The following is a 23899-nucleotide window of genomic DNA, read 5'->3' on the forward strand; positions in this document are numbered from 1 at the left end:
GCATGAAATAAACAAGTGCCGTTGTTTTTCGCCGTCATTCTTTTGTTCTCATTTATAGTTTAATTAATATTTGACTCATAGCTCATCACTTTGCCTCATTTACTAGAATAAATATTAGCAAAGTTACTGGAGATAACAAGGCAAATGTAAACAAAGTCTTAATAATAAATACATTTTGTAACCCGATAGCATGTCCAATATAAAACAAAGGTTCTTTTAAATTCGCATAGGGTTTTTTAAACAGAGACTGAAGTAGCCGTCTACCATAACAAATGTATCAAGTGTTGCTCTGAAAAACGAACTATAGAGTTTGTTTCCCCCTTGATGGTCCCTTTATTAACAGTTGGGCAGCTAGTAAGTAACGAAATTTTATTTACTAATTTATTTTATTCTATCGCTAGTTAATCTGCCTCATGTTTTATTGATAACGTACAAATTACTGTGCTTCTCAAACGTGACTATCGCCGTAGCTAATATAAGTTCTGAGACTCAACATTCATCACATATTTTTGGAAAAAATACATAAATGATAAAACATGTACACCAATTTTACGAAAAGAAAAAGCAATGTAACTTCTCATACGAAAGTAGGCAATCTTACAGAAAACAGAACATGGTTTGAAGTTTTTTTTCCAGCAATTTCCTATAATTTTAAGAGAGGCCAGCTCCTCTTGACAGGCAAATAGGCCTGGGATGAGGTTGAATATTGTCATTATTCAAATTGAATTGTATGTAGCAACAGTTGATAAAAAGGTGATCTGACACTTTTTATGCTTAATTGAGGATGATAATTTTTTTGTTAAAAACAGAATCGTATAAAGTTTTGTGATGACCTGCAACATCACTAGGCGGGGCATTTGTTCACAGTACTTGCGGGACATTTGTTCACAGTACTTACCGCGGGAAAGAGATTTATGATGATTAGCTTAAAAAAATTATGTTATTGATTTATTTATGTTTTAACCGTTATATAAATAAATATATTTATTTTATAACAGAGATAATAACGTTCGCACAGTGTGGTTGACATTATGTAACGGTTGAGCGAGGTAGTTATAAAATTATTTACACTTTTTTATACAAGTATGACGTTTAAGCATACGAATAAAAGGGAAGAGAAATTAAACATATCTCCAGCCTAATGAAAATAATTTCATAAATTTTAGAATTATATGGAAAACATGAAAATATTTTAGCCCCCTTTGATTTAAAATTTTACGCTTTTTTAAAAAAGAAACCAGACTTTAGTCTTAGTACTTTATTTGAAGTCAAACCTTTACCTAAACACCTGCATCAAATAATATTTGGGTTCAAAATCAAAATAAAAGAAGCTGTTTCACTAAAAAAAAGGCAATATAGATGGCGAATGTTTACAAAAGTTAAACTGTTTGCGGTTTTCTTGCACATGCGCAAGCATTTCTGTAGGTAGAAGATATAAACAACGGACAACAATAAAGAAATCCATCTAAAAAACGAAATATTTTTTTAAAATTAGTGAATTGTTTTTAAAAAGAGAAGAATACAAATAAATTTTGGTTCCACTTCCTTTTGAATCTTATGCTACCCAAAAAATCTTTAATCTTCATTAATAACAATTTTACCCTGTGAAAGTCCTGCTTTTTTACCTACACGTGCGAGCATGATCGTTGTTTTCAAAATGAAATTAAAACAAGTAAGTCACGCGAAAAGTGATTTATAATCCTGGCAATGCATTTTTAACACCGCAGTTCATTCAAACTCCTGTTTCAAGAACACCAAGTCTTTTGGACTATGATAGTTATGTTGATACAGAAAGTAATCCAAAACTTAACCACTCTTCACGTTTCTTCTTCTTTAAACTCTGTTACAAGTGTGCATTTTTGGCCCAAATAAATAGGGTGATAAAGTCGCAAAATGCGCGGTCATTTCTGTAGTATATTACATGATGCACAAAGTACTTAATTTACCATATGGTGTGTTTTAAACTTTACTAAGATCTTACTGTTGGCACTTGTGACGTCATAAGTTGAAACTTTTAGGAATTACAAAATCTTGTCCTGGAAATAACCATACGCAGGTTGAAGTATTTTACATGATTAAAGACCTTCGTGGAAACTTGATACCCATACAGGAGACATCAATAAACATTGATACATCTCGGAAAGAAAACATAGAAAAACGATGGCAAAATTGTCAAATGGTGCTTCCCCTCAAAAACAACACCCGTAAAAAAGTAAAAATATTTATCCATAAAATCTTAAAATTCATCAAAAGCTATTAAAGGTGCTACGGAACGGCTGTTGGTTTTCAACTTTAGTGACTTACACGAAAATCCAGCTGATGGCGGTGAAAAACAAAAATGGCTATTTTCCGGACTGTATGTAATTTACAGACTCGAACATATACATATATCTAGAAACTTTATCTTCTCCAGCCTTGATCATGTTTTCATCCAAAAGGAGTCTTTCTGAAACATTTCTTTGTAATATACGTTTCGAAAAAAATATAGAACCAGCAAGAAAAGTGCGCTGGTCTGTTCATTGCGCAAAACGCGTTTGCCGGATTTTTAATATGTGCGGGGGATATACGGAATGTGAGCATTTTAACCGGTTCGTAGCCCCTTTAAAGTTGGCGTAGACACGAGAGAGGCGTTACTAAAGAAATTATTGTGCTAAAATTTTTTAGGATCTGAAAACGTGAGCAAAAATTTGGAAAAGCTCCACTGATGCATGAATCTACTATGTTGTGAGCAGATCTATTTTTAAGCTCTCCCTCACACAGTTTCGACGCGTTATGTAACTATAATTATGTCATAAAGTTATCATAAAACAGTAACGATGAAGTGTAACATTGGAAGAACTGAAAATCTCGTAAATTTGACGACCGTTATCCAAGTTCTCGTTAAAGCTTTATACATTATACATATTTTATAAAAAATTATAACCGGGGGTAAAAAAAAGGTGTGAATAAATTTTATTACCGCTGAGTAAGGATATTGGGGACTTTCACAATACAAAAACTACGTTGTCCTTAAATTTTCTAAAAAGTCCTCTTTTGAAACACCAACCTTGTCCTCAGTACTTGTTTTCTCGTTTTTTATATCAGGACAGCCGCCGTTACGACGTCTGAAAAGATACACGATGTTCAGGGGACGAGGTTGGAAAAACACGTGCCAAAAAAAAATAATTACGAATTTAAACGACAGCGACAACCAAAACAAATACGTCTGCTATAAAAGTGGAAAATATGTGAAGCTGGAAATAAGAAAGGAAAAAACTGATCTGCGTGTTCTCATCAGCAACCCACAGCGTCAAAATGATTCTTTTCGAGTAAAAGAAGTAACGAAAACTTAGATTTTGGGGTTTACCCTGCCCTGCACATAAGAATTACAAAATAATAATAATTAAGTGTAAGAATTCCTTGGAACAAAGTAGAATATGTACACTAATTTGGTGGCAGAAACCAAGAACAGGCTGCCTTTAAAGCAACTGCAGGTGAACAGTGTGGGTACAAATATCACCAAGATAGGTAGGGAGAATAGTAAAGTTCATAATTCACTCGTTGATTGTTATATGTTACTTCTCTATATTTTTTACTCTATATTTTCAAACGTTCGCATCAGCAAAAAATATTTTACTTTAATTAGTAAAAATGGAGTTCAAAGCAAGTTATTTAATCTTTCTGCACCATTCATAATAGCATAGAAGTACTTGGTTAATAGCGACACGAAAGCACGGATTGCCATAACGCACAGGATGAACCCCATCATTGCAAGTCGTATAATAAAGAAAACATGTGATAGGATGGGATAGTAAATTACAGGATTTCTAAAAGTTCCTCTTTCTACTGAAAAACAATGTAAACACGTTGGAGAAACGTTAAAATAAAGGAAACTTTCATTACTGCAGTGGTATACTCATTAAATCATATAATGACTAAGAAGCACCAACCTCGCCCCCAGTGCTTGTTTTTCATTATAACTTAAAAAAAAACCTAACAGGTCCCTAGGGATGATGTTAAGAGCACAGTATTACAATATCGCAAAACTTTAAAAGTTTAAAAACGCGAGACCCGTGCGTTTAGTATCTTCTAGAAACATTGTTATTATAAAAGTGGGAAAAATAAGAACGCTTTAATTTTTCGCTGCGGTTGAGAGAAAGGCGTGTGTATTTTAGCAGTTGTAAAACAGGTCAAAAGAAAAGAACTGATGACTTTATCGTATAGCAGAACCTGAGATCAAAGTTGTCAAAAGGAGTATTTCCCCGTCCTTGAGGGTTTGTAAAAAACAAGAACCCTGGGAACGAGGCTGAGGACTATTATTAACACCTGTGAAAAATATGTAGGACCTAGCCTTTCTATTGTTTTTTTCTACAGGAAATACAAGAGAGCTATTTGTGCAACGACAAAAAGGAAAGGTTGGTAACGAAGTTGCGCCTAACATCCAAACAAGAAGTGAAACTTTACTAAAATTAAATAACTTTATGAGAGTAAACAAATTTATTAGAATAAACAAATTTATAAGAGTAAACAACTTCATGAGAAAAAATAATGAAAGTGATTTCTTTGTACTTTTGCTTTTCTTTTAATATTGACCACGTCCATTTTCAATGAGCACGTGATTCTCAGTTCCATTTTGCTTAATTAAAATTTTCCATGAAAATTAAATTCATTAAATAAAGAGTTTCTGGAACAATTTTCTAAATTTGTGGTTCACGTGTTCACATTATTTCTTATCACTTTAAACCGCGCATTTAAAAATCCTTTCTCTTCTATTCTTCTACTCAATATCATTAATGACAAACTGTGCTACGAAAACACCATGGAGACTAAAAACTGTACCCCCGTCTTTTAATTAAACCATTTTAATAGTTTATGAGAGTTTTCGTATACAAGATACGATTATATGCATAAATAAATATATAAAAAACTGCAAACTGCTGAGAGATCTGTTGTGAAAAGTTGTATTTTTTATGAACAGATGTAAATGTAATATTCTCATACAGATAAAATGTACAACAGTTGCTAAAAAGAAAAGAAAAGAAAAGATTTTAAGCACTCAATTTATTAAAAAAGTAAGTAAAAAATATTCGCTCAGTATTGTTTATGAGAACTTGGAGGATAGAAAGGCACTTTAACTCGTTCGTTTGGTTTCTTGGTTCATTGTCATCCTAGTGTAAACTCACCCTTATTATTAAGCAGTAGTTTTATGAAGGGAGCCTGCTGAGGGACAGTTTGGCCACCGCATATCTTCGGGTTTTTTTAGTTTAGAATCTTTTTTATGATAATATTTAACCCTTAGACATTCTTTTTTGTAGTTTAAAGGTAAAATTGTAAAGGCGTTCTTGGACACAAAAAAGAGTAAAAATACATAAGTTGTTTTTAGCCTATTTGCAAAATCGGTGTGATTTGATAAATTCTCTAACTTACGGATCTAGAGTATAAACAAGAAATCTTAAATGAACAAAATATGCCGTACTTCCAAGTTTTTGAAAGTCACAACGATGAAAGGTCAACGATGAAAAAATACCATTGTTACGCGAATTTTAGAGTCTAACAAAAATCTAACCAGTTTTATCATTTGAAAGTTTCATTCTTGTTTAGATAAGTCTACAGGTTTAAAGTAACCTTGGTTTCCAATGGCATAAAAAGTTGTTCTGACAAAACAAAAATACGGACCTTATTGGAAACCATGCTTTGATAACGACAGTGCGTCAACAAATTTAATTCAAAACTGTGTGTAATTAAAAACGCCTAGCCACGGTAGACAGTTCAACCGCATTGTAACAGCACGTGACTCAATGTAATAAATTATTTTAAAGACACAACATTCTAAAGACAAACTATAAGTGCTTGGTAACCGAAAAAAACATCTCAAATAATTCTTTCAGGCAAAAGTTTTTATTGTGGAGTCTTTCTCTCCCGCTGCGAAACGTTGGGTTTTCATAGAAGAAGAAAAGTTTGGTTCTTTCCCGTTTATCTATTATTATTAATTTTTTAATTAATTAATTTTGCTTTGGTTTTGGTTTAAATCTGATAAAACTTTTTTCTTTGGTCCTTTTAGTATTTTGTTATGTTATTTCCGCGCATGCAAAATTATAAAAATAAAATTTCCAAAAAGCGTGTTTTTTACGTTCCATAAATGTATTACTCGCCATCGCAGACGATGCATACCGTTAGGATCAGGAAATAATAAAATTGTTTGCGTTAAGCTTTTAATAACTGCGAAGAAGCTTGTAAACTGAAATAAATTACAGTGTGATTTTCTTTCAACGACGCTCGCTCATTAATCTTTTATCCTATTAAACGGTCACCATAGTATTAAAGACAAAACAAGACCACAATCAAGACGGCGCCATATCACTGAATCAATTACAACACTACCCCCTTAACAATCCATCAAGCTCAAGTCGACTACTAAACTTTAAGCGTGTTCAACATTTAACTTAAATTTAATTTTTCTCTTAGCACGGACATTTTCAGACGCGAAATTACCAATTTACTGATCCTAAATTTGGTGTGTTCAAACATTCCTTTGTCACGTTTATACAATATGACTTGGATAATAAAAACGTCAAGAGTAAAAAAATACCAACTTAAACTCGTTCCCAGCTTCCTTTCGCTTTCTGATATGCGTTCTGGTGGGAAAAGAGTATGTCTACAAGTGAAACGTAAAAGAAACCCTTAGGAACAAGATTGATACCAACTGTAAAAAATATGGCAGATTAAAAAACTAGGCAATAAGAGGTCAATCAAAGTAAAATTACATTTTTCACTCCCCCGTGATCGATTTTCGAGATAAATCTAATCCACAAAAGTCACGAATATGTTCAGCTCTTTGTTAAAAGAAGAACACGTAGACTGTTTGCCCTATTGTGGTAGCCTAGTGACGAAGTAAGCTTTTGTTTTGCTAATAGTGATGTACGATAAAAATCTATCTCATTAAAAATAAATTATGCTGTTGTTGTTTAAAACGGACGTCATAATCGAGAGGCCTAGAAACTAGATGACAGCTACAACGTTTATAACGACAAGTTGGCATGACAAAAACAATTACATCATCCTTATCTAAAAATAGATTACGCAAGGCTACGTATATATGTTGTGCGTGATGTGAGTGCCACACGCCCAACGAAATGATATGTTGTCAAGTAAATAAAACAACAACAACGACCTGGATTATTTTTAACGCATAGAGTTACAAGCCACTTTTGATAGCGTTGGCAAGTAGGAATTAAACCAATGTTTTTTCAGAAACGTTTCTTTGATTCAAAAACGATTTGAATCCGATAATATTCTTGATTTGTTTCAAATTTTTGGCTGTCAAACAAGTTCGCATATTAACTTGTTGTTGTAAAAAATAATGCTTTGGTCTAAAGAGGCGCTAACCTGGTTCCCAGGGCTTCTTTTTTTATATCATAAAATCTCTGAAGACTCAAACGACTGGAAAGAAAAATTATTGAAATTATATTATGAAAAAGTCTAATAATATTTCTTTTTTTCGGCGCGTTGGTTTTTGCAAAGAACTTTGAAAACCAGTCCTCTATCTACCTCATAGAACCTAGGTTAATAATATTTTAATTTTTTGTATAGAATCCACTATGGCGTGTTGCTTCCGTATGCTGCAGTACATAATTGCGTTGATGTTACTGGCTGCCATTGGTCTGCTGGTAACAGCGGCTTGTGTTGATTATTGGTGGAAATGGGAGATAACTGGAATGGAAAGTGGGAACAAGGGTGAGACGCGGTTTTTATTAATTTGATCCACGGCGTGTTTCTCAGCACTATTTTCGTATCTGTCACATGAAGCAAAGCGAAATCTAAAGGGATAGATACCCTCCTAATTAAAACTCACTTTGGATTGCATTTTACTTCAGTCATATAAGCCACACCAAAGTAGAATTTGAACGTGTGCTGCAGAGAAATGCATTTTTTTCGTTACTGCGCATGATTTTCCGTCCCACGGGAATTTTTTTAGAGTAGAAAATTTCACTTTTAAGTAGAACTTAGGTTTTTTTATGTAAACAGTTGTACTTTACTCCAATGTAGAACTTCATCTTGCTCAAATTTAAATCCAGGTGTTTTATCGTATCAAACATGTACTTCCTTTCGTAACCATAAAGAAATGGTGTAATTTTAGATTTATTTTTATTGTCAACATAAGATACAACACTCCTCCACACGGCTTCACTTTTGTGGCAACCATAAATTATTTCTAGGTTTATGGCGAACCTGTTTACCAAAGGTTGTCGGAACTAATTCAAAGACTTGTTCGCAGAGAGATGACATTTTTCAGTTTTCGCAGCACAAAAGTAAGTACATTTTTTGACACCACAAACATTTTGTCGAACAAAATTACGTATTTATTTCATTATTTTTTCTACAAAAATACTCAACATGATCTTAAGACGCATGTCGTGCTAATCTCCCCTTACAATCAAATGCTTGATTGCTTGATATGCCAAATTTCAGTGAACAGTTTTTTTTAGATTTGGACATGGTTTTAGCAACACTGTGTGGTGGTGGAGTGTGTTATATCATTTCTGTGGTTTTGATATTCATAACAATTTGTCAAAAATATCCAACGAAATGCTTCATTCTCGTGGAAGCAATTGTGACCTTTCTTGGAGGTAAGATATATACAGATATTATACAGCATATGCTTTGTGAGAAAAACGTGTTTTTTTTCTTGTATTACTTAACTTTTAAAAGATGGTTCGTTTCTTAAAAGATTCGTTTTTCTTCTCAAAATTTTACCATTGGTGATTAAGAACAAGACCTAGACTATTCTTGCTCGGTTTCGCGAGAAGCCTAATTTATCCTCTTTCTGAAAAATGGGAAGAACTTTTTATGGCAAACTAGTTCCCAAAAATTAGCGATTGTGGGACCGTTTTGCCCGATTTGGCCCGGATATTTGCGGTACCTGTCCTTTAAGGGTTAATTAAAAAAGACCTTTCTCCCTTGGCTTTATTTAATGACAATGACAATTTTAACTCAATACAAAAATTAGTCCCCAAAACCCAAATAATTTCTCTTTTAAAATTCCGTTATAATTTAATAATTACTATATTTTCTTAATTTCAGTTGGCGCATGCGCATTCAGTGTCACGTGGGCAATATTAGAAATACAAGATGAGAACTTGAATTGGGCATTTTATTTGCTTTATGCTGCAGGCGGTTTAGGAGTACTTACGTTTTTCTTCTCGTTGGTATTACTCTGCATGCGCGCTCCTGGAGCCTATCACTCAACGCGTCGAGACGATGAAATTATCATGCTGTCAAGATAAATCTCTTTAACACTTCTGCAGATTATAAGAGGTATTGAGAGAATATCAGAATACTAGTCGTTGCCCGTGGAAAAATCCACGGGTTCGCCCGTCCTTTATATTTACCCGTCGCAACAAAGTGGATAAAAGTATATCGCATTTGATATTCGTGTTTCCGTAACATCATTTTCTAACTCAGCGGGGGGTCCGCGCAGAGACAGACAGACGGAATACGGCTATTATAATAGAGATGTGTTCACGCATGATTATTTCTATTTCGGGATTTGAAAAGAGTGTTGACTCAGCAAGTCGCAAATGACGATATGTTTTTGAATTGTTATATGTTCGCGTGACGTCAATAACGACAATGTGATGTGGTGTTCCGTAAGAAAGGCCTTCTCCTATTGCTTCTTTTTACGAAGTTTATCTCCGATATAAAAATTGTGTCGTATGTTCCCCTAACATAACGTTAAAATTAGGAGCTTGTAGACACTTCAAAAAGATCTATGTATAAGGTTTTATGTGTGAGGTTCGCCGAAACTGTGTTACAATATTTCCATCTCAGTAACTCCTTTGTTGTATATATGTAATGATTGGTGTTGTTTTCAATTTTTTACACACTATATATGTGAAAAGAAACGACAGTGGTCGCACGAGTATTTATTTGAATAAAAAAGATTTTTTTTTTACTGAAATATATCTAAGATTGAGAAGACTAGCTTAAGTTGACTAATTTGTCTGTTTGAAAATTTCGGGTGAGTTCCATTGACAAGTCCTTGCCCTAAATCCTAAATTGCGAAAGATAATCTTGACTAAAGTAAATGTTTTTTTTTCGACCTCGCGAGAATAAGTCGTCGCAAATGTTAATCAGCTTAAGGTAGTCCTTGAGTTATAACCTTTATACCAGGTTCACCAACCTCGTCCCCAGGGCTCTCTTTTTGACAATCTTGGACGGCGAGGCTGCAGGTTCACATGATACCAGTATCATGTGAACATTTCTCTTGTGAACATTCCTGCAAAAATATTAAAAATAATCTATCTTAAAGCAAAATGTATTTTGCTTTACGCGACATCCACTTTTTATAAATGAGTAGTTAAAGAATTTTACACTATCTATAACGCCTTCTGCTCTATTAACTATTCGCTAACGCCCATTATATCCGAATCGGGGAATAAAAGGTCGCGTACATAAGAAAGTTATATCCAACCCTAAAGATTTTTAGAAAGAAAAATAAATTCAGTAATCCAGAAACAGGTTAATGACAATAATAAAAAATCTTCAAATCCCCATATCCCTTAAACCGTTCGTCAAAAACACATCGTCCTATATATTTTTAGCATTTCAATCAGCATGAAGGCGTGGGACGTTGCTGACGCCAGCAAAATATTTAAACTGTTATATCTCCTTGACGTCATTAAAATTCAAATGGCGGATCTTTGTTATTCATATGCAGTATAGAATACGTAGATGTTTGGAGATGCCTGAAAAGAAAGCAATAAAACCAGTTTCAATGTCAAGGGCACTTTTGTGAGCTCAATTTTTCATGTTTTTAAGAAGGACTCAGGGCTTCGACCTGTTGTCAGATCTGGCGAAAGGAATTTGGGAATTCTGTGGGTTCATAATTACAGCAGAATACCTTCTTAGAGTGTTAAAGCGAATCACGAATCCAGATCAGTAAGGGATCAGAGCAAATGGAAGCTAAACCCAGAGCAGTGTTCCAAAAAATATGCAAAACGAGAGTCACTCCAAAGATTGATCAATTGTCTCAGTACAAGTCGCGGGAACTAGATCCATACAGTTACGGATGGGATGCTTTTCAAGTGTTGTTGGCTTACATAAAAGCATATGTCTTTCCACCATTAAAAGAAAGTACAGGACGACAAAGCAACAGTAACAATCATGATTCTCTCAACTTCTACTTATGTCTGTGCAAAATTTGATTCTGTCGCCTAAACAAATAGATTTGTTAAAAGATCCTCAAGGGTACATCCACTTTCGCTAAACCGATCAATGGTGACCGGGACAGTTTCAGGCAACGTGTGAAAACACAAGGGGTACCAATCAAGGCTGCAAACATTATCTCAAATTCCAGACGAACAAAGTACCCAAACTTATTACAAATCGCTGGTGTTCTATACGACAATTGATCCTATTCAAGGTCCTCTGACTTCTGTACTGGATTATTTGTCAGAATTATTCTCAACCAAGACATAATTTTATCTGAAATGTGGAAACAGTACTGACTTATTTATCAAAATTTTCTAAGAACTACGTGGTAAGATGCTAACTTTAAAATTAACAATGTTTTGCACTTTCTGCAGCTTCTAGGGTTTCTAAGATAACTAATTTAGACATCATATATGATCGTTTTAATTTTCAAAATTAACCAAGACTAGGAAACCTGGGGAAGGGATTCCTGTAGTGAAATACGTCAGATTTCCCCGAAGTAAAAAATTGTGTGTTTGTCATTATATTGACTTGTATTTGAATAGGTCCAAAAATTGGAGCAATAACGCTAGTTAGTTATTACGGCTTCCCTTATGGATTAAGAAGGCTTTAACTTTGCCTCGTATTAGCTCAGCATTCATATCTTATTTTACTAGGTCTTCTTCTACATAGAAAGCTGTTATTGCATGGGCATCTATTTCTGACATTTCAAGGAGAACTCATTGGTCAAATGAGACTACCTTTTAGTGTTTTTATAACGAGCAAGTTTCTGAGAAATAATGGATAGATTTCAGAAGGCTGTATTAGGAAAGCTTTAAAGTGAGATCGTTGAAAGCGTAATCCAGAGAAGATCGGACATAAAATTGAGGATTGTGCCAGGGCTCGCAGTCGATATCGATTTTATGAATCGGGATTGCGTCCTGGCTTTTAAAACTTTTTGCGGGAGAGAGCAAAATCAAAAGAAATTGCTAATCATGCGCAAACGTTTTTTTTTATTCACAGCTTCGCGCGCAGACTTTTTTATGAATGCTTGACAGCCTAAATATTCAGCTTAAGGATATGTAAAACCAAAGCAATTCCTATAGTGTCATAATTTTTTATTAATTTATTCTTTCTATAATGTATGCAAGGCTACTGAAGTCTCACTTTAAATGTTTAATCATTTAATTTAGTCGACACACTTCGTTATTTTATATATTTAAAATTTAATCATTTAGTAAATTTTGCTCTACGCCTTCGTTCCAGGGAATTATTGAGGCGCCTAGGCTCCTTGTTTTTATTTTTGGGTGGATTTTCAACATGTGAATTAAAAAATCGTAGGACTACAGGTAGCATTTTTTGCTTGGGCACAAAAGGGACTGGATTCTACGGCACAACATATACATTGATGTTGAATTATCAATGTGCGCAAAAACTTCGGGAGCGCAGATGTTAAAAACGCATGTCTTTTTTGTTTCTTTTCAGAAAAAGGGATAAAAATTTCTGTGAACAAGGTCGAAATTGGTTAGTTTTCCATATCTGTAAAATAAAATTTTATTTCGCAGCACGGAGGTTTAAAATACCTCCATTACTTGCGAACAACCTCCCTTTTGTTATGTTACACAGAATTTTTATACATTACGAATATTTGTAGTATTTTAGTGATGATCTGCATCTTAAATTTGTTTCTTGCCTCTGAACTTACGCAAAAGTACTAAAAATTGCCATCTTGTGTGTTAAATAAATAGCCCTGTTATATCTTTTTCTCATATTACAGCACTAGTTTGTCTGATTGCCTCATACATAAAGGTTTTCGTTACTATAGGAAATGAAAAGATGAGGTTTTAATATTCGAAATAATAAGTAACAAGGGTGGGTGGATGGGACCAGTCGAACTTGGGTGCTATTGAATGGCCCTAAAGAATGCAAACAAATCGTTCAAATGTCCGTAGTCCAGGATAAAAAAAAGTCATAAACATATGTGTGAAAATATTCTTAGCGAGCAAAGTTTAAAGTTTTTGGACAAAAAGTGAGTTGTTATTTTCGAAACGCTCTTTGACAATCAAAAAATGTTAGACCACTGTTCACTGTTAAAATTTTTTCCAATAATTTTACTCTGGCTGCTTAACATAAAACCAAAGAGTAGTAATAGAAAAATGGCAACGATAAGGTCGGTTCCTGTAAACATAGTAAGTGCTCAGCAACAAATTTGCATTTCAATGGAAAGTGCAACGCATTACAGTTAGTTTTTGTTGTATGTATTAATTGTAAATTTTCAAATCAATTTATTTCACGTCGGAAATTTTTTGCCGATTTGAAATGCCATTTGCCTGCCTTCACGCCTTCAAGCTTGTGTTTCACATTGACAACTTAAATTTTGTTTTTCTTAGATAGATAATGTAAACAAACTTTTTGTAAGTTTAAGTAAAACGAAAATGGACGTAAATCAAGATGCTTTATTAACACGTCGTGAATTAGCAAGGATGAGTTGTATGTTCAATATCTCTTCAATTACACAAATAACTGATAAACATAAACTGAAAAATATATTTTATATATTTAGTATAAAATACAATATTCTTCCTAATTATGTAAAAAAAAATGCAGCTAGTAAATGTTACTGATATTTTCACTCAAATACGGAACCAGGACGTACAAAAACACTAATAATGAGCGTCTGTCTAAGCAAACATATGCCTATGTTGATCAATGTATGCCTGAACTGCTTTATGTTGATCAATGTATGCCTGAACTGTGTCAAAAAAAATTCACCCTGCAGATTAGTATAAATTAATTGGAATACCAATGTACAATTAAAGTAAATCAAAATAGCATATATAAATTTCAAATACGTTATATATAGGTCAGGGTTGAATACCTGTCCATCTGGCTATCTAGCTATCTAGCCATGCCTATGCTTATCCAAACAACAATGGCTTGGGGCGCCACTACAGTATCATCCCCTTTTTTACATCCGTTTGCCTCGATGTTATGCCAAGTAAAACGATTGAAGCTGATCTTCCCACCAATTACGATACAGCTTTCCATCAATCAGAAAACAGCTTCCGTTAATCAATAGTTGGATCAAGAAAAGCAATGTGATCAGATGGGTAAAGCTTTCGAAACAGTTTTACTACATGCAGACGCGAATAACTTTGAGAAGAATTTCAAGCCTGTCGTACCACCAGGAATGTAACTGCATATATACCTACAAGAAAAAGAAAATGTTTTTGTTATTATTGCGTCTTATCAAGTAAAATATATGTAGAGATAGACCGCTGGATGGTTGTTGGTGCATGTGCCTCCAAAATCAAACACTTCTTCGAAACAAAGACGGCCACTCTCTGTTTCCCACACACACGACATATTCTTGCTTAATTAAAGGTGCCACAGAAAAAATGGCAACCTTACCTACCTTCCACAAAGATAATTAAAAATTACCTCCATATTCTAATACGATCCATTATAAAATGCATTTTCTAATTCAAAATTACATGAACGTGTCCACCATGTTTTAAAGTTCTTTATACTGCCTTATTTGCGAACAAAATCAGCAGGGTTAAATAATTTTGTTGTTGCGATTTTACTAACACAAGAGTAATGCGGTAGGCTTACTTATTTTAGTGCTAAGCGACACGTACCAAAAAGTAGACAAGGAGGGGTATAACACGTTGTATAACAAGCTTCACCTTTCATCAGTTTAAAAAACGATTTTGTTTGCACCACTTATGTTTTAGTAGCTGCAAAGAGATACTGAATGTGTGGTTCACAGAAATATATTAAAACAACAGTTAGAAATATTCCTGTATTTCGTTGCTAAGTAAGTAACCTAAACAGGAACACACACGTGACACAAATATACCACGTGATGTACACACGTGACTTACCAAGCTAACGCTACCATTTGTAAAGTTGCAAATATCAATGTAATTGGCGTGCTTTTTACCTAGCATGTAAAAAGGCGAATTAATTAACGAACAATTGTACAAAAAAAAAACGAACGGCCAAAAAAACATACGAACCGATAAAACAAAGTAAAATGGGAATGAACGAATGTACTGAAGACAAAAGTCCTCTACGATCACAAAGCACGACGTATGTCCACTGAAAACACAAATGCGCGAAAAACTCGAAATGGTGGTGATTTAAGCAAACTCATTGGTCGAACTCATGAAATTACGTTTTTATACAATGCAGCGTTTTCACTGCTTATAAAAAATCTTGACTTTAGAAACCGAAAAGCGCGGGAAAAAGCACCCATAAACACTGCGCCATTGAACACTTTGATTTGTGTGACTTAAACCGACGTGTAAAAAATAAAAGGTGGAGTTTCGTCTTAAAAGCATGAACGAACGAACAAATAAAAAGAACTAAAAAGAAAAAAAAATTCTTACCACCATAGCACAATATAAAGTAGCTGACAGTGATCCAAAATAAGCTAGCGTAAATGGTAACCGTTGGTACGAAAAAATATGTTTAAGATGATTATAAGGTCCCCAAAGCAGTGCAAAACTAAATAAGACAAACTTATTTAATCGAAGTTGATAATGTACTACCAACGTCATAAGATGGAAATAGAAACTAATTACTAAGTAAAATAACACTTCTCAATTTGTGCACCTACTAAATATATGTTACATTTTTAACTACATAAAATTCGATCAATCGTATCGTAGTAACCTACATTAAGCTATTACTAAAAGTTTGCAAATGATCGTTACAAAGAGAGTAAGTACGATTTAAATTAAAAATCGAATTCAGCGCCATTGAAATGGATTGTTTTCATTTTACAACCCTGCCCATTGACAAGATGTGCTACCCTTTTGGTATTACAGTTACCGTCAAACCCTTTCCGTATTTTACATTTAATACAGCTTCTGTTCTTTTTGTACACATGCACTCCATAGTGTAAACCAACTTTTAACACTAATTAAGGGAAGGGGGGGGTTGTATGATTGTAGGCTTTACTAGGTGTAAAATTATTTGTCGTGGCACTGCAAATATAAAATTAAAGTGGAACTGAAGGATAGACTTAATAAGGAAAAGTAAAATATTACAATTATGTATGTGAAGAACTCACTCACCTGCCTATGGTGAATATACTTCCCATTGTATACAAAATCACAAATTTTCTTGCCTTTAAAACAAGTAAGGGTGCACACAGGCCAGCCTACATAATAAAGATTTAACAACTAATAATAAACCTTCAAAAGAACTGATTAATGACTTTGTGGGTAGTGATTCAGACAGCACATAGTCCATGTGGGCTAAGAACTTGTTTAGATTTCTTTAATAAGTTACGCGTGTATAGATCATAAAACAGATGTCGTTTCGGTAGAAGTAATTTAGCTGTCAAAAGGCTGTCTTAATTGTTACTATGATCTCAATTTTTTAAGACGTTGTTAACTGATCAAATTAAACAAAATAGAAAAGGGGTATAGTGTAATGTTTGAAAATGTGTCTACTTAGACTGCAAATACTTTAATGAATACGCTATTTCGCAGAAAACTGTTTTATATCTAAAACGCTCTTCCAGTCTCTAAAGTTCATGTTTGCTAAAGCAGCCATTTCTTAAATTCAGCAGACCTCTGACCTGGGCTTGACCGTTATTACATGCCGTAATCAATTGGTACTTCAATATATATAACCCGCTATTGAATGTGCATAAGATTAGAGCTAGCAACAAACAAGAACAATTTTTGTCTTCCATACTAATACCTATATTTTCTTTAAAATGGTAGCCGAATAGCTACTTCGTATTAGGAATAAACAGAAAAACCTGATATAAATACAACAAGCGTAAATGTGAGGACCGGAACATGTATCACAGGTGTATTTACTGGCTTGTCTTTCGCGCTTCAAATTTTAGCGCGTTAATCTATAGATGGTATCGCACAAGTTTCAATTTTCAAATCATAGAGCACTTTCTTCACGTTCTACTGTAGAACTCATAAGATAACTTGTAAATTTTCTTAAAAAGAACTTGCAATGATGATAAAGAATATCAATTAAACCTCCCTGCTCCCCCCGGTTTCTTGCAAGGTTTCTCCACAAATGCTTTATGGACAACTTTCAGAAACGTCTTATTTTAAGTACATAAAACGATACAAGAGAAAAATTGGGGCTAATTTCGCCTTTTGATCCTCTGCAAAAAGTGGGGATTTGTCTAAAATATATTCAAAATTTATGGGGCATGATTTTGAGTGTGGTTAAATAGGAAGAACGCTATGATTAAAACTTATCTGAACTAACACACCATTAAAAATATAAAGGGTTAGTTTAGTTTTCAGTTTCAGACAAAAAGACCACAGCCATGACAAGCCCTAGGTTATTAAAACTAACACATGCGCTGTTACCCAAGGTATCTTTAAGTGGAACATAACTGAGATTACATTAATTGAGAAGTACTCCACTTTGTTTTCTTTGTACAATCATTTGCAAACTCGAAACAAAAGAGATTTTGAATTAGAAAAATATTTGAATAAAAAGTAAACATTAAGATGTAACTGATGGGGAGAACAGGGCAGATTGTCAAGTAAATATTGACACAGATGTGATTATGTTACAACTAAAATAACACACTGAAACAACAACCGCCCCTGGATTGTTTGAAAAAACAAATCTTTGAAAGGAAATGAAACTCTTGCTTGGTAAACATCTACAAATATGGTAAAAAATGAAGATTTTTTAAAAAAAGGGAAATTCTGTTTTAGGAAGTTTTTTAAAAATTTTAGGCGGAATCTTAATTACATTTTGAATTTTTTGTTTAGAAAAGGTTAAATTTAATGGCGCTTTTACTCTGGATGATGTGATTCACAGTTTTTTCTTTAAAAAAAATTAACATTCCTGTTTGATAATGGTGGATATGACGTTAAAATCAAATTTAAAGTTTTTTGGCAATTTTCTCAATTTGTGGTCAGTTAAAAATCAAAACAAAAATGCATGTTTTTATTCAGCAGTCTAGACAGCTGCATTATTTACTCACCTAATTACGTATACAAATTTTCTATACTATATCTTGCTAAAAAGGATCTTAATACATATGAAGATGACACAATTATTTTATTACCTATAGTGCTGAGTCAACAGAAATTTCCAGGAAAATCAGCTTTTATGAGCTCCAACTTTTTACTTCAATTTAATCATATTCTGTTCTTAAAAGAATTTTTGGTTAACCACGTCAAAAGGGTGTGCATAGTTATGTGTTCATTCGAATTTTTAGACAATAAGCTTTTGTATATTTTAAAAGATTCTAGGGTATCATCCTCTGTTAAAAAAAAAATATCCAAAGTAAAAATATTTCCACATCATACTATAGCTGTAAAAATTACTAAACGTGTCTGCAAATTTAAAAAAACAAACAAATGTTGAGGTTGAGGCCTATCATAAACTTCTACATTGTTCTACTATCTTTGTTACTAATAACATTTCAGGGTTAATTAATAACAATGTTTTAGTTTAGCAGGAATTGTTGAAAATGAACATTTTTCATGACACATGATAATTTACAGATATAAATTGTGACTTATAATGGATAAATTAAAATATAGATACATCGTCCTAAATAACCCTTTGTAACTAATCATGTGATTCTTTATAAAATAAATAATAAAAAAATAGCAAAAAAAAAACAATAAAATGTTGTCTAAATTATAATAAAAATTGAACATACCACCACAAAACAAAACAGTCCAAGAAGTAGACACAAAAAAAAGCCAACAATTCTTTGAGTTTTGCTCTAAAATTAATCAAACACAAACATATTAATTATGACATCTAACGAATTTGTACAGAATTTTCCGTCATGTAAAATAGTTAGTAATCTATAGGTATGTCTATAGATATGTTTGTAGAATGCAAAAATATCAATTTTGTCCAGTTGTGCAGATTTTACAGCCAGTTAAAATTTATCCTTTTTAATTTTTTGAGTATTTCATGGTTTCCATATTACTTTTCAATAAAACAAAAATTTTGTATTATCCTACATGCTTTAATTTCTCGCGGATTCTAAAGTAGCAGTACTGAACATAATTTATTGCATCTAGCTCTCAAACTACCTCCCACATTTTTCTTTGGAGTAATTTTAAGGTGTTCTTGCAGCTAGCGAATACACTGGAATAAAAAAATTAAGAAATCTAATCACATTAACTCTAACTAAAAAGTAATGTTATTATAATATGCAACTTCAGCCACCAAAAAGAACCTCTAAATGAATTATATATAGGTCCTTTTTAAGAATAGACAACATTTTTTATATAATTTTTAGTTCACAAAAAAGTAATTTTTAAATTTCAAAACATTTGCTAAATATTATTGCACAAAAGCATACAACTATAAATTTACAAAATAGTTATTACTACAAATCAGGTTGATTCCTAAAACATGTTTCAAGCTGAAGATGCCGCCTGTTCTATTGTTCAGTATAGTTCATTGGTTTTGGTTTTGAAAATGGAAATAATTATTGCTGAATATAGATTTATAATAAAGGATGTGTGTTTTGCAGTTAGATGAACAGAAAAAATAAAGAGAATAGAGAGAATTAAATTAAAAATTTAAAAATAAATTCTTTAAAATATGTATATATTTTTAAAATTTATTGAATTATGGTATTAAATCTTAAACCATAATTTTTCTCAATATGAAAATACTAGACCATAACATGTCTTAGTTGTAAGTGTGTGAAAACCATTTTGCAATCCATGTAAATCCACCTTTTAAATTGAAATATTAAAGCCAAGAAATAGGTAGAAAAAGCTTCTAAAAATCATAATTAGGGCAAACGGCTGAAATTTTTTTTAAGAAATATTCGGTAAAACCACACATATTCAACACATATTCAACATAACTTAGGGAGGATTTTGGACACATAACATCTTCTTCAGAGTATCTGGCTCTTACAGAAGATGACCAATAACTTAAATTTAAAGTACTGTAAAATCTCTGTTTTTTCCTAATAGGTGTTCACAGGATGCAAACCAGAAATCTGATATAATGGCGACCATTAGACACAATTGGGAATTTCATCAAGCATCTGCTAGACAATGTACTGATTTATGGTGCAGCTTAATGAAGAGTATGATCTTATCCAATGTTACTGCTGTTAATTAAGACAAAGCAATAGCAACACATGTGACCATCGCATAAAAATTCTGTTTAACCTTCAAACTTAACCTATAGTGGTTTAAGGTGCTAGTGTAATCTTACTCCTTTGCATTTGATGCCATCTATTGGAGTATTAGTTAGTTTTTCTAATGCATTGGATATTTTTTAAAACGGAACCAACTTTTTTATTTCGATTTGGTTTTGTTAATTTCGAAAAACAATTAATACATTATAATGGTTTCGTTTTTATTCTGTTTGGTTCGTTAATATTCGATTTTGTTTCAGTTGTTTTCTTTTGTTTTACTAATCAAACGATTCTTTGCTTTTATTTGGAATTTTCAGTTTAAAGTTTCTGATCCTGTTCCATTTGTTTTGATTTTACTAAATTTTGGTTATAAATTGGATTTCTACGCTGCAAATCTTTTATTTCAAAATTGCGCTTATTTTTACAACCTCGTTGCCTTGACCTCTTATTTAAAAACAAAGATTTTCGTCGTTTGGGTAAGGTGATCTGGGACTGAAATATGCACAGTTTTGAATGTGTAGTTGCACATAATCGAATGGAAAGTAAATATGATCTAGTGGGATTTTTGACACCAATAAATGAGAAAGTTGCGAAAAGAAAATCTTAGATTCTCTAAATACACACTCGTTAAAATATGTGAATTTGTGATGTGAAAATAAATAGCACACAGTCTATATTAAGGGCAGGAAATTGAGAAAACAAAAATGAAAGTAATTAACGCGTCAAAAAACTTTAGCAGGATGTGCGAAAATTATTAATGGGCTTTTGCGGTTCTTATAGGATCCTGTAAGCAGTATTGAGCAGACACATTCATTTTTGCGCTTAAGATAAATACAAAAGGTAACAAAACAAAATGAAAGTGTTCTTGAAAGTCCTCCTGCATTGCTCATCGTTCGTTTTCTAAACAATAACTGTCTACAACTTTTCTTGTTACGCCTAATTCTTTCTCATAAAGTTAACTCCCGGTAACTCGAAGCTCCAAGGGACCAGAAAAAACAAATGTTTGACTTAAGTGAAACTCCCGTTAATTCAAACTTAAACAAAAATGAGATATTAGTTCGGGTCAAAGCAATTTTTTAAAACTTTCAGTAAATTAAAGAGCCTTCTATTTTATCGTATTGCCATCAAAAGGAACATTTTAGTTCCTTTGTCAAGAGAATCATTTAAGAACAGCTTTTTTCGAAATTTCTGACTACATTACATATTAGTATTCATTTTTCGAAAATCTATTTTCTACTTTGACACTAAAAAGTTTGAGTTATCCGAAAAAATTAACTTGAGACTCAAAAAATAGTTCGAGAAAACAAATGTTTGAGTTATCCAGGGTTCAAGTTAACGAGTAGTTTTTATAAGGAAGTATTAAGAAATGTCCAAGGGACCGTAGGAAACAGTTTGAGCTAATAAAAGTTTGAGTTAATGGGTGTTTGAGTTACGGAGAGTCTACTGTATGTTGAGACTCCTGGCTATCTAATGTTGTAAACTAAACACTTCATTGTCTTTCCATCCAGCCCTTGAAATTAGCGTTGGCAATTGGCAATTGGCGTCGCAATTGCTGGTGCAGTTTCATTTCGCGGAGCAAAAAACTGCCAAGGCTAATCTTTGTTGCGTATTCATTTTAAAGTGGGGGACGTTTTGAATCATGAACCCCAAACTCTCTCAATCTTAACTTCCTTTTCTACATTTCCGAAATAGTATGCATGACTATACTGTCACTTTTATAAATAAAATTGTTTAAATAACACTTGCGGCATAAAGAAAATCCATTAAATTTGGACCTGCTATGGTTTCCAATTGTTTTGCAAAATGAAGAAATTATTTACAATTAAATCCATGATCTTTCGAAGAAATACAACATAATAAAATTATTACCCGAAATAACAATGACTTTAAATGCAACGACTGACCACCAAACCAATGTTTATATAGCTTGTCGTTCACACAATTGTAAACCAATATTCAAAACAGTGTTTTTTTTATAAAAAAACGAAACAAAAATGAAACAACCAAGTTAAATTCAAAACTTGGTGATAGAAAAATGAAATAATCAAACCTGTTGTTAAAAAAAATTTGCTGATTGAAATTATCAAAACCAAGTCAAAATAACAGAGACAAAAAACTTGGTTTCGGTTATTTTAAAAAAAATTTGGTGTGATTGAGATTCTAATGGTGACATCGGACTTGGTGACATCGAAACGTCTAACTAAACCAACAATGTTTTCAATTTTCTAATAACATTTTTATATTTCTAACGATTTTGGAGGATGAAGTGATATCACAAAGTAGTGCAGGGTGTCCACTCAAAATGTTTTGATACATATACAATGACTAAAAAACAGACTTAAGAGAAAACAGACTTGATTTTTTTCTACAGGTTTTGCAATTTTTGTAACTTTCTAGCAGCTTTTTCCAGAAGTTTCAAGGAGTCCACAGAAGTATAGTGGCCACACTGTCATATTAAAAAAGTTGTTAAAAAAGAGAACAGCACTAACCATGCTTGGAAGCCAAGGATCCTCTTGAACCTGTTCCACATTTTTATCTCCAAACCAATATGAAGTAGAGAACATTTCTTCTTCTTTGTCCCCTTGATCTTCGTTATCCAGCTTATTACCAGCTTTTCCTTTTACATACTCAGATAGTGAAGATACCATTTGTATAATTTGTATGTATATGTGTATATCTAGTATGTATATAAACAAGATGATGAAGAGCAAAAAATATTAACAGATTATTATAGATTTTATTAACTTAAAAGTCTGGAAAACTTGAAGATATCCAACAACAGTAGAAGAGAATAGAAAGCTACAAACATGTGATGTAAGCACTTTATTTTTGCAGAAATATTTCCACAAAAAGAAATGTTTGACATAACTGCAACACCTATTCAAAAAATCACTGTATTTATTTTGTACATAAATTGCGTTGTTTTCAGCCAGGAAGAACAAATAATCAGCCTGTAATAGTTAGTTGACACAGTATAACTTTACCATACATAGCAACTCGTTTGACTAATTAAAAGGTAGAGACTATTAACTGTGAAAATACGAAGATTCAAAAATGAGTGGCACAGACTGATTTTGGATTTCCTTTTGTGCTGTAAAGTTAGGTTTAAATTTTCAAAATTTAAGGCATAAATTATATTATCTCTAGTTTTTTATCAAGGATTAAATTTTAAATAATGGAATTTAGCATACAAAATTATAAATAAAATGATAATCACCCAAAGCAACAATGAAAATTGGTCTAGTACCAATTTTCCTTGTTGTTTTGGGTGATTATATAATGGAAAAAATAAAAATAGGAGAAATTGGTGAAAAGAAAAGAAGAACAAGTGAAGAAAAAGAATAAGTATACGAAAAGAGAAAAATAATGAAAAAACTAAGAAATATTTGAAATAAACAAAAAAATACAGCTAAAAAAAAGTAGAATGAGGCTGTAAATACATGACATCAGAAACAACCAAGGAAAGAGAAGGAACGTAAATGTGGAGAGGAACAATGACAAGAACGAAGTACACACACACAAAAAAAATTAATAAGAAAAATGCAAAAAAGAGAAAAAAAATCAATTCATTCATAAAAGTGTTTGGACCAAAGGAAAGATGGT

General features: G+C 32.7%; 2 protein-coding genes across 3 annotated transcripts; one reads left to right on the plus strand and one right to left on the minus strand.

Moving 5' to 3' along the window:
* Positions 1-198: 198 nt before the first annotated feature.
* Positions 199-9960, plus strand: LOC130641168 (uncharacterized). Of its 2 annotated transcripts, none has more exons than XM_057447856.1 (5): positions 199-354; positions 7570-7713; positions 8196-8288; positions 8466-8606; positions 9061-9960. In XM_057447856.1, the coding sequence occupies exons 2-5, from the start codon at positions 7578-7580 to the stop codon at positions 9261-9263; spliced, it is 573 nt and encodes a 190-aa protein (XP_057303839.1). In that variant the 5' UTR covers positions 199-354; positions 7570-7577; the 3' UTR covers positions 9264-9960. The 2 variants fall into 2 exon arrangements, with proteins under 2 accessions (XP_057303839.1, XP_057303838.1); XM_057447855.1 differs by lacking the exon at positions 199-354 and adding an exon at positions 4875-5051.
* Positions 9961-13702: 3742 nt separating this feature from the next.
* LOC130641172 (uncharacterized) lies at positions 13703-22994 on the minus strand. Its single transcript, XM_057447862.1, has 6 exons — positions 22786-22994; positions 18842-18907; positions 16254-16339; positions 15564-15681; positions 15057-15115; positions 13703-14377 (listed from the first exon to the last, which is right to left on the minus strand). Exons 1-6 carry the CDS (start codon positions 22942-22944, stop codon positions 14272-14274), a joined length of 594 nt encoding a protein of 197 aa, XP_057303845.1. The 5' UTR covers positions 22945-22994; the 3' UTR covers positions 13703-14271.
* Positions 22995-23899: the final 905 nt, after the last annotated feature.

Source organism: Hydractinia symbiolongicarpus, chromosome 4 (assembly GCF_029227915.1).
Source record: "Hydractinia symbiolongicarpus strain clone_291-10 chromosome 4, HSymV2.1, whole genome shotgun sequence".
Taxonomy (NCBI): Eukaryota; Metazoa; Cnidaria; class Hydrozoa; order Anthoathecata; family Hydractiniidae; genus Hydractinia; species Hydractinia symbiolongicarpus.

Excerpts from the sequence above, each read along its gene's own strand:
- LOC130641168 (XM_057447856.1), top strand. The coding sequence starts at position 7,578 with ATGGCGTGTTGCTTCCGTATGCTGCAGTACATAATTGCGTTGATGTTA. Across the intron at positions 7,714-8,195 it reads AATGGAAAGTGGGAACAAGG|GTTTATGGCGAACCTGTTTA; the intron begins GTGAGACGCGGT and ends AATTATTTCTAG. Across the intron at positions 8,607-9,060 it reads AATTGTGACCTTTCTTGGAG|TTGGCGCATGCGCATTCAGT; the intron begins GTAAGATATATA and ends TCTTAATTTCAG.
- LOC130641172 (XM_057447862.1), bottom strand. The coding sequence starts at position 22,944 with ATGGTATCTTCACTATCTGAGTATGTAAAAGGAAAAGCTGGTAATAAG. Across the intron at positions 16,340-18,841 it reads GACTGTTTTGTTTTGTGGTG|GCTGGCCTGTGTGCACCCTT; the intron begins GTATGTTCAATT and ends TTTATTATGTAG. Across the intron at positions 14,378-15,056 it reads CAAATGGTAGCGTTAGCTTG|GTATATATGCAGTTACATTC; the intron begins GTAAGTCACGTG and ends TTTTTCTTGTAG.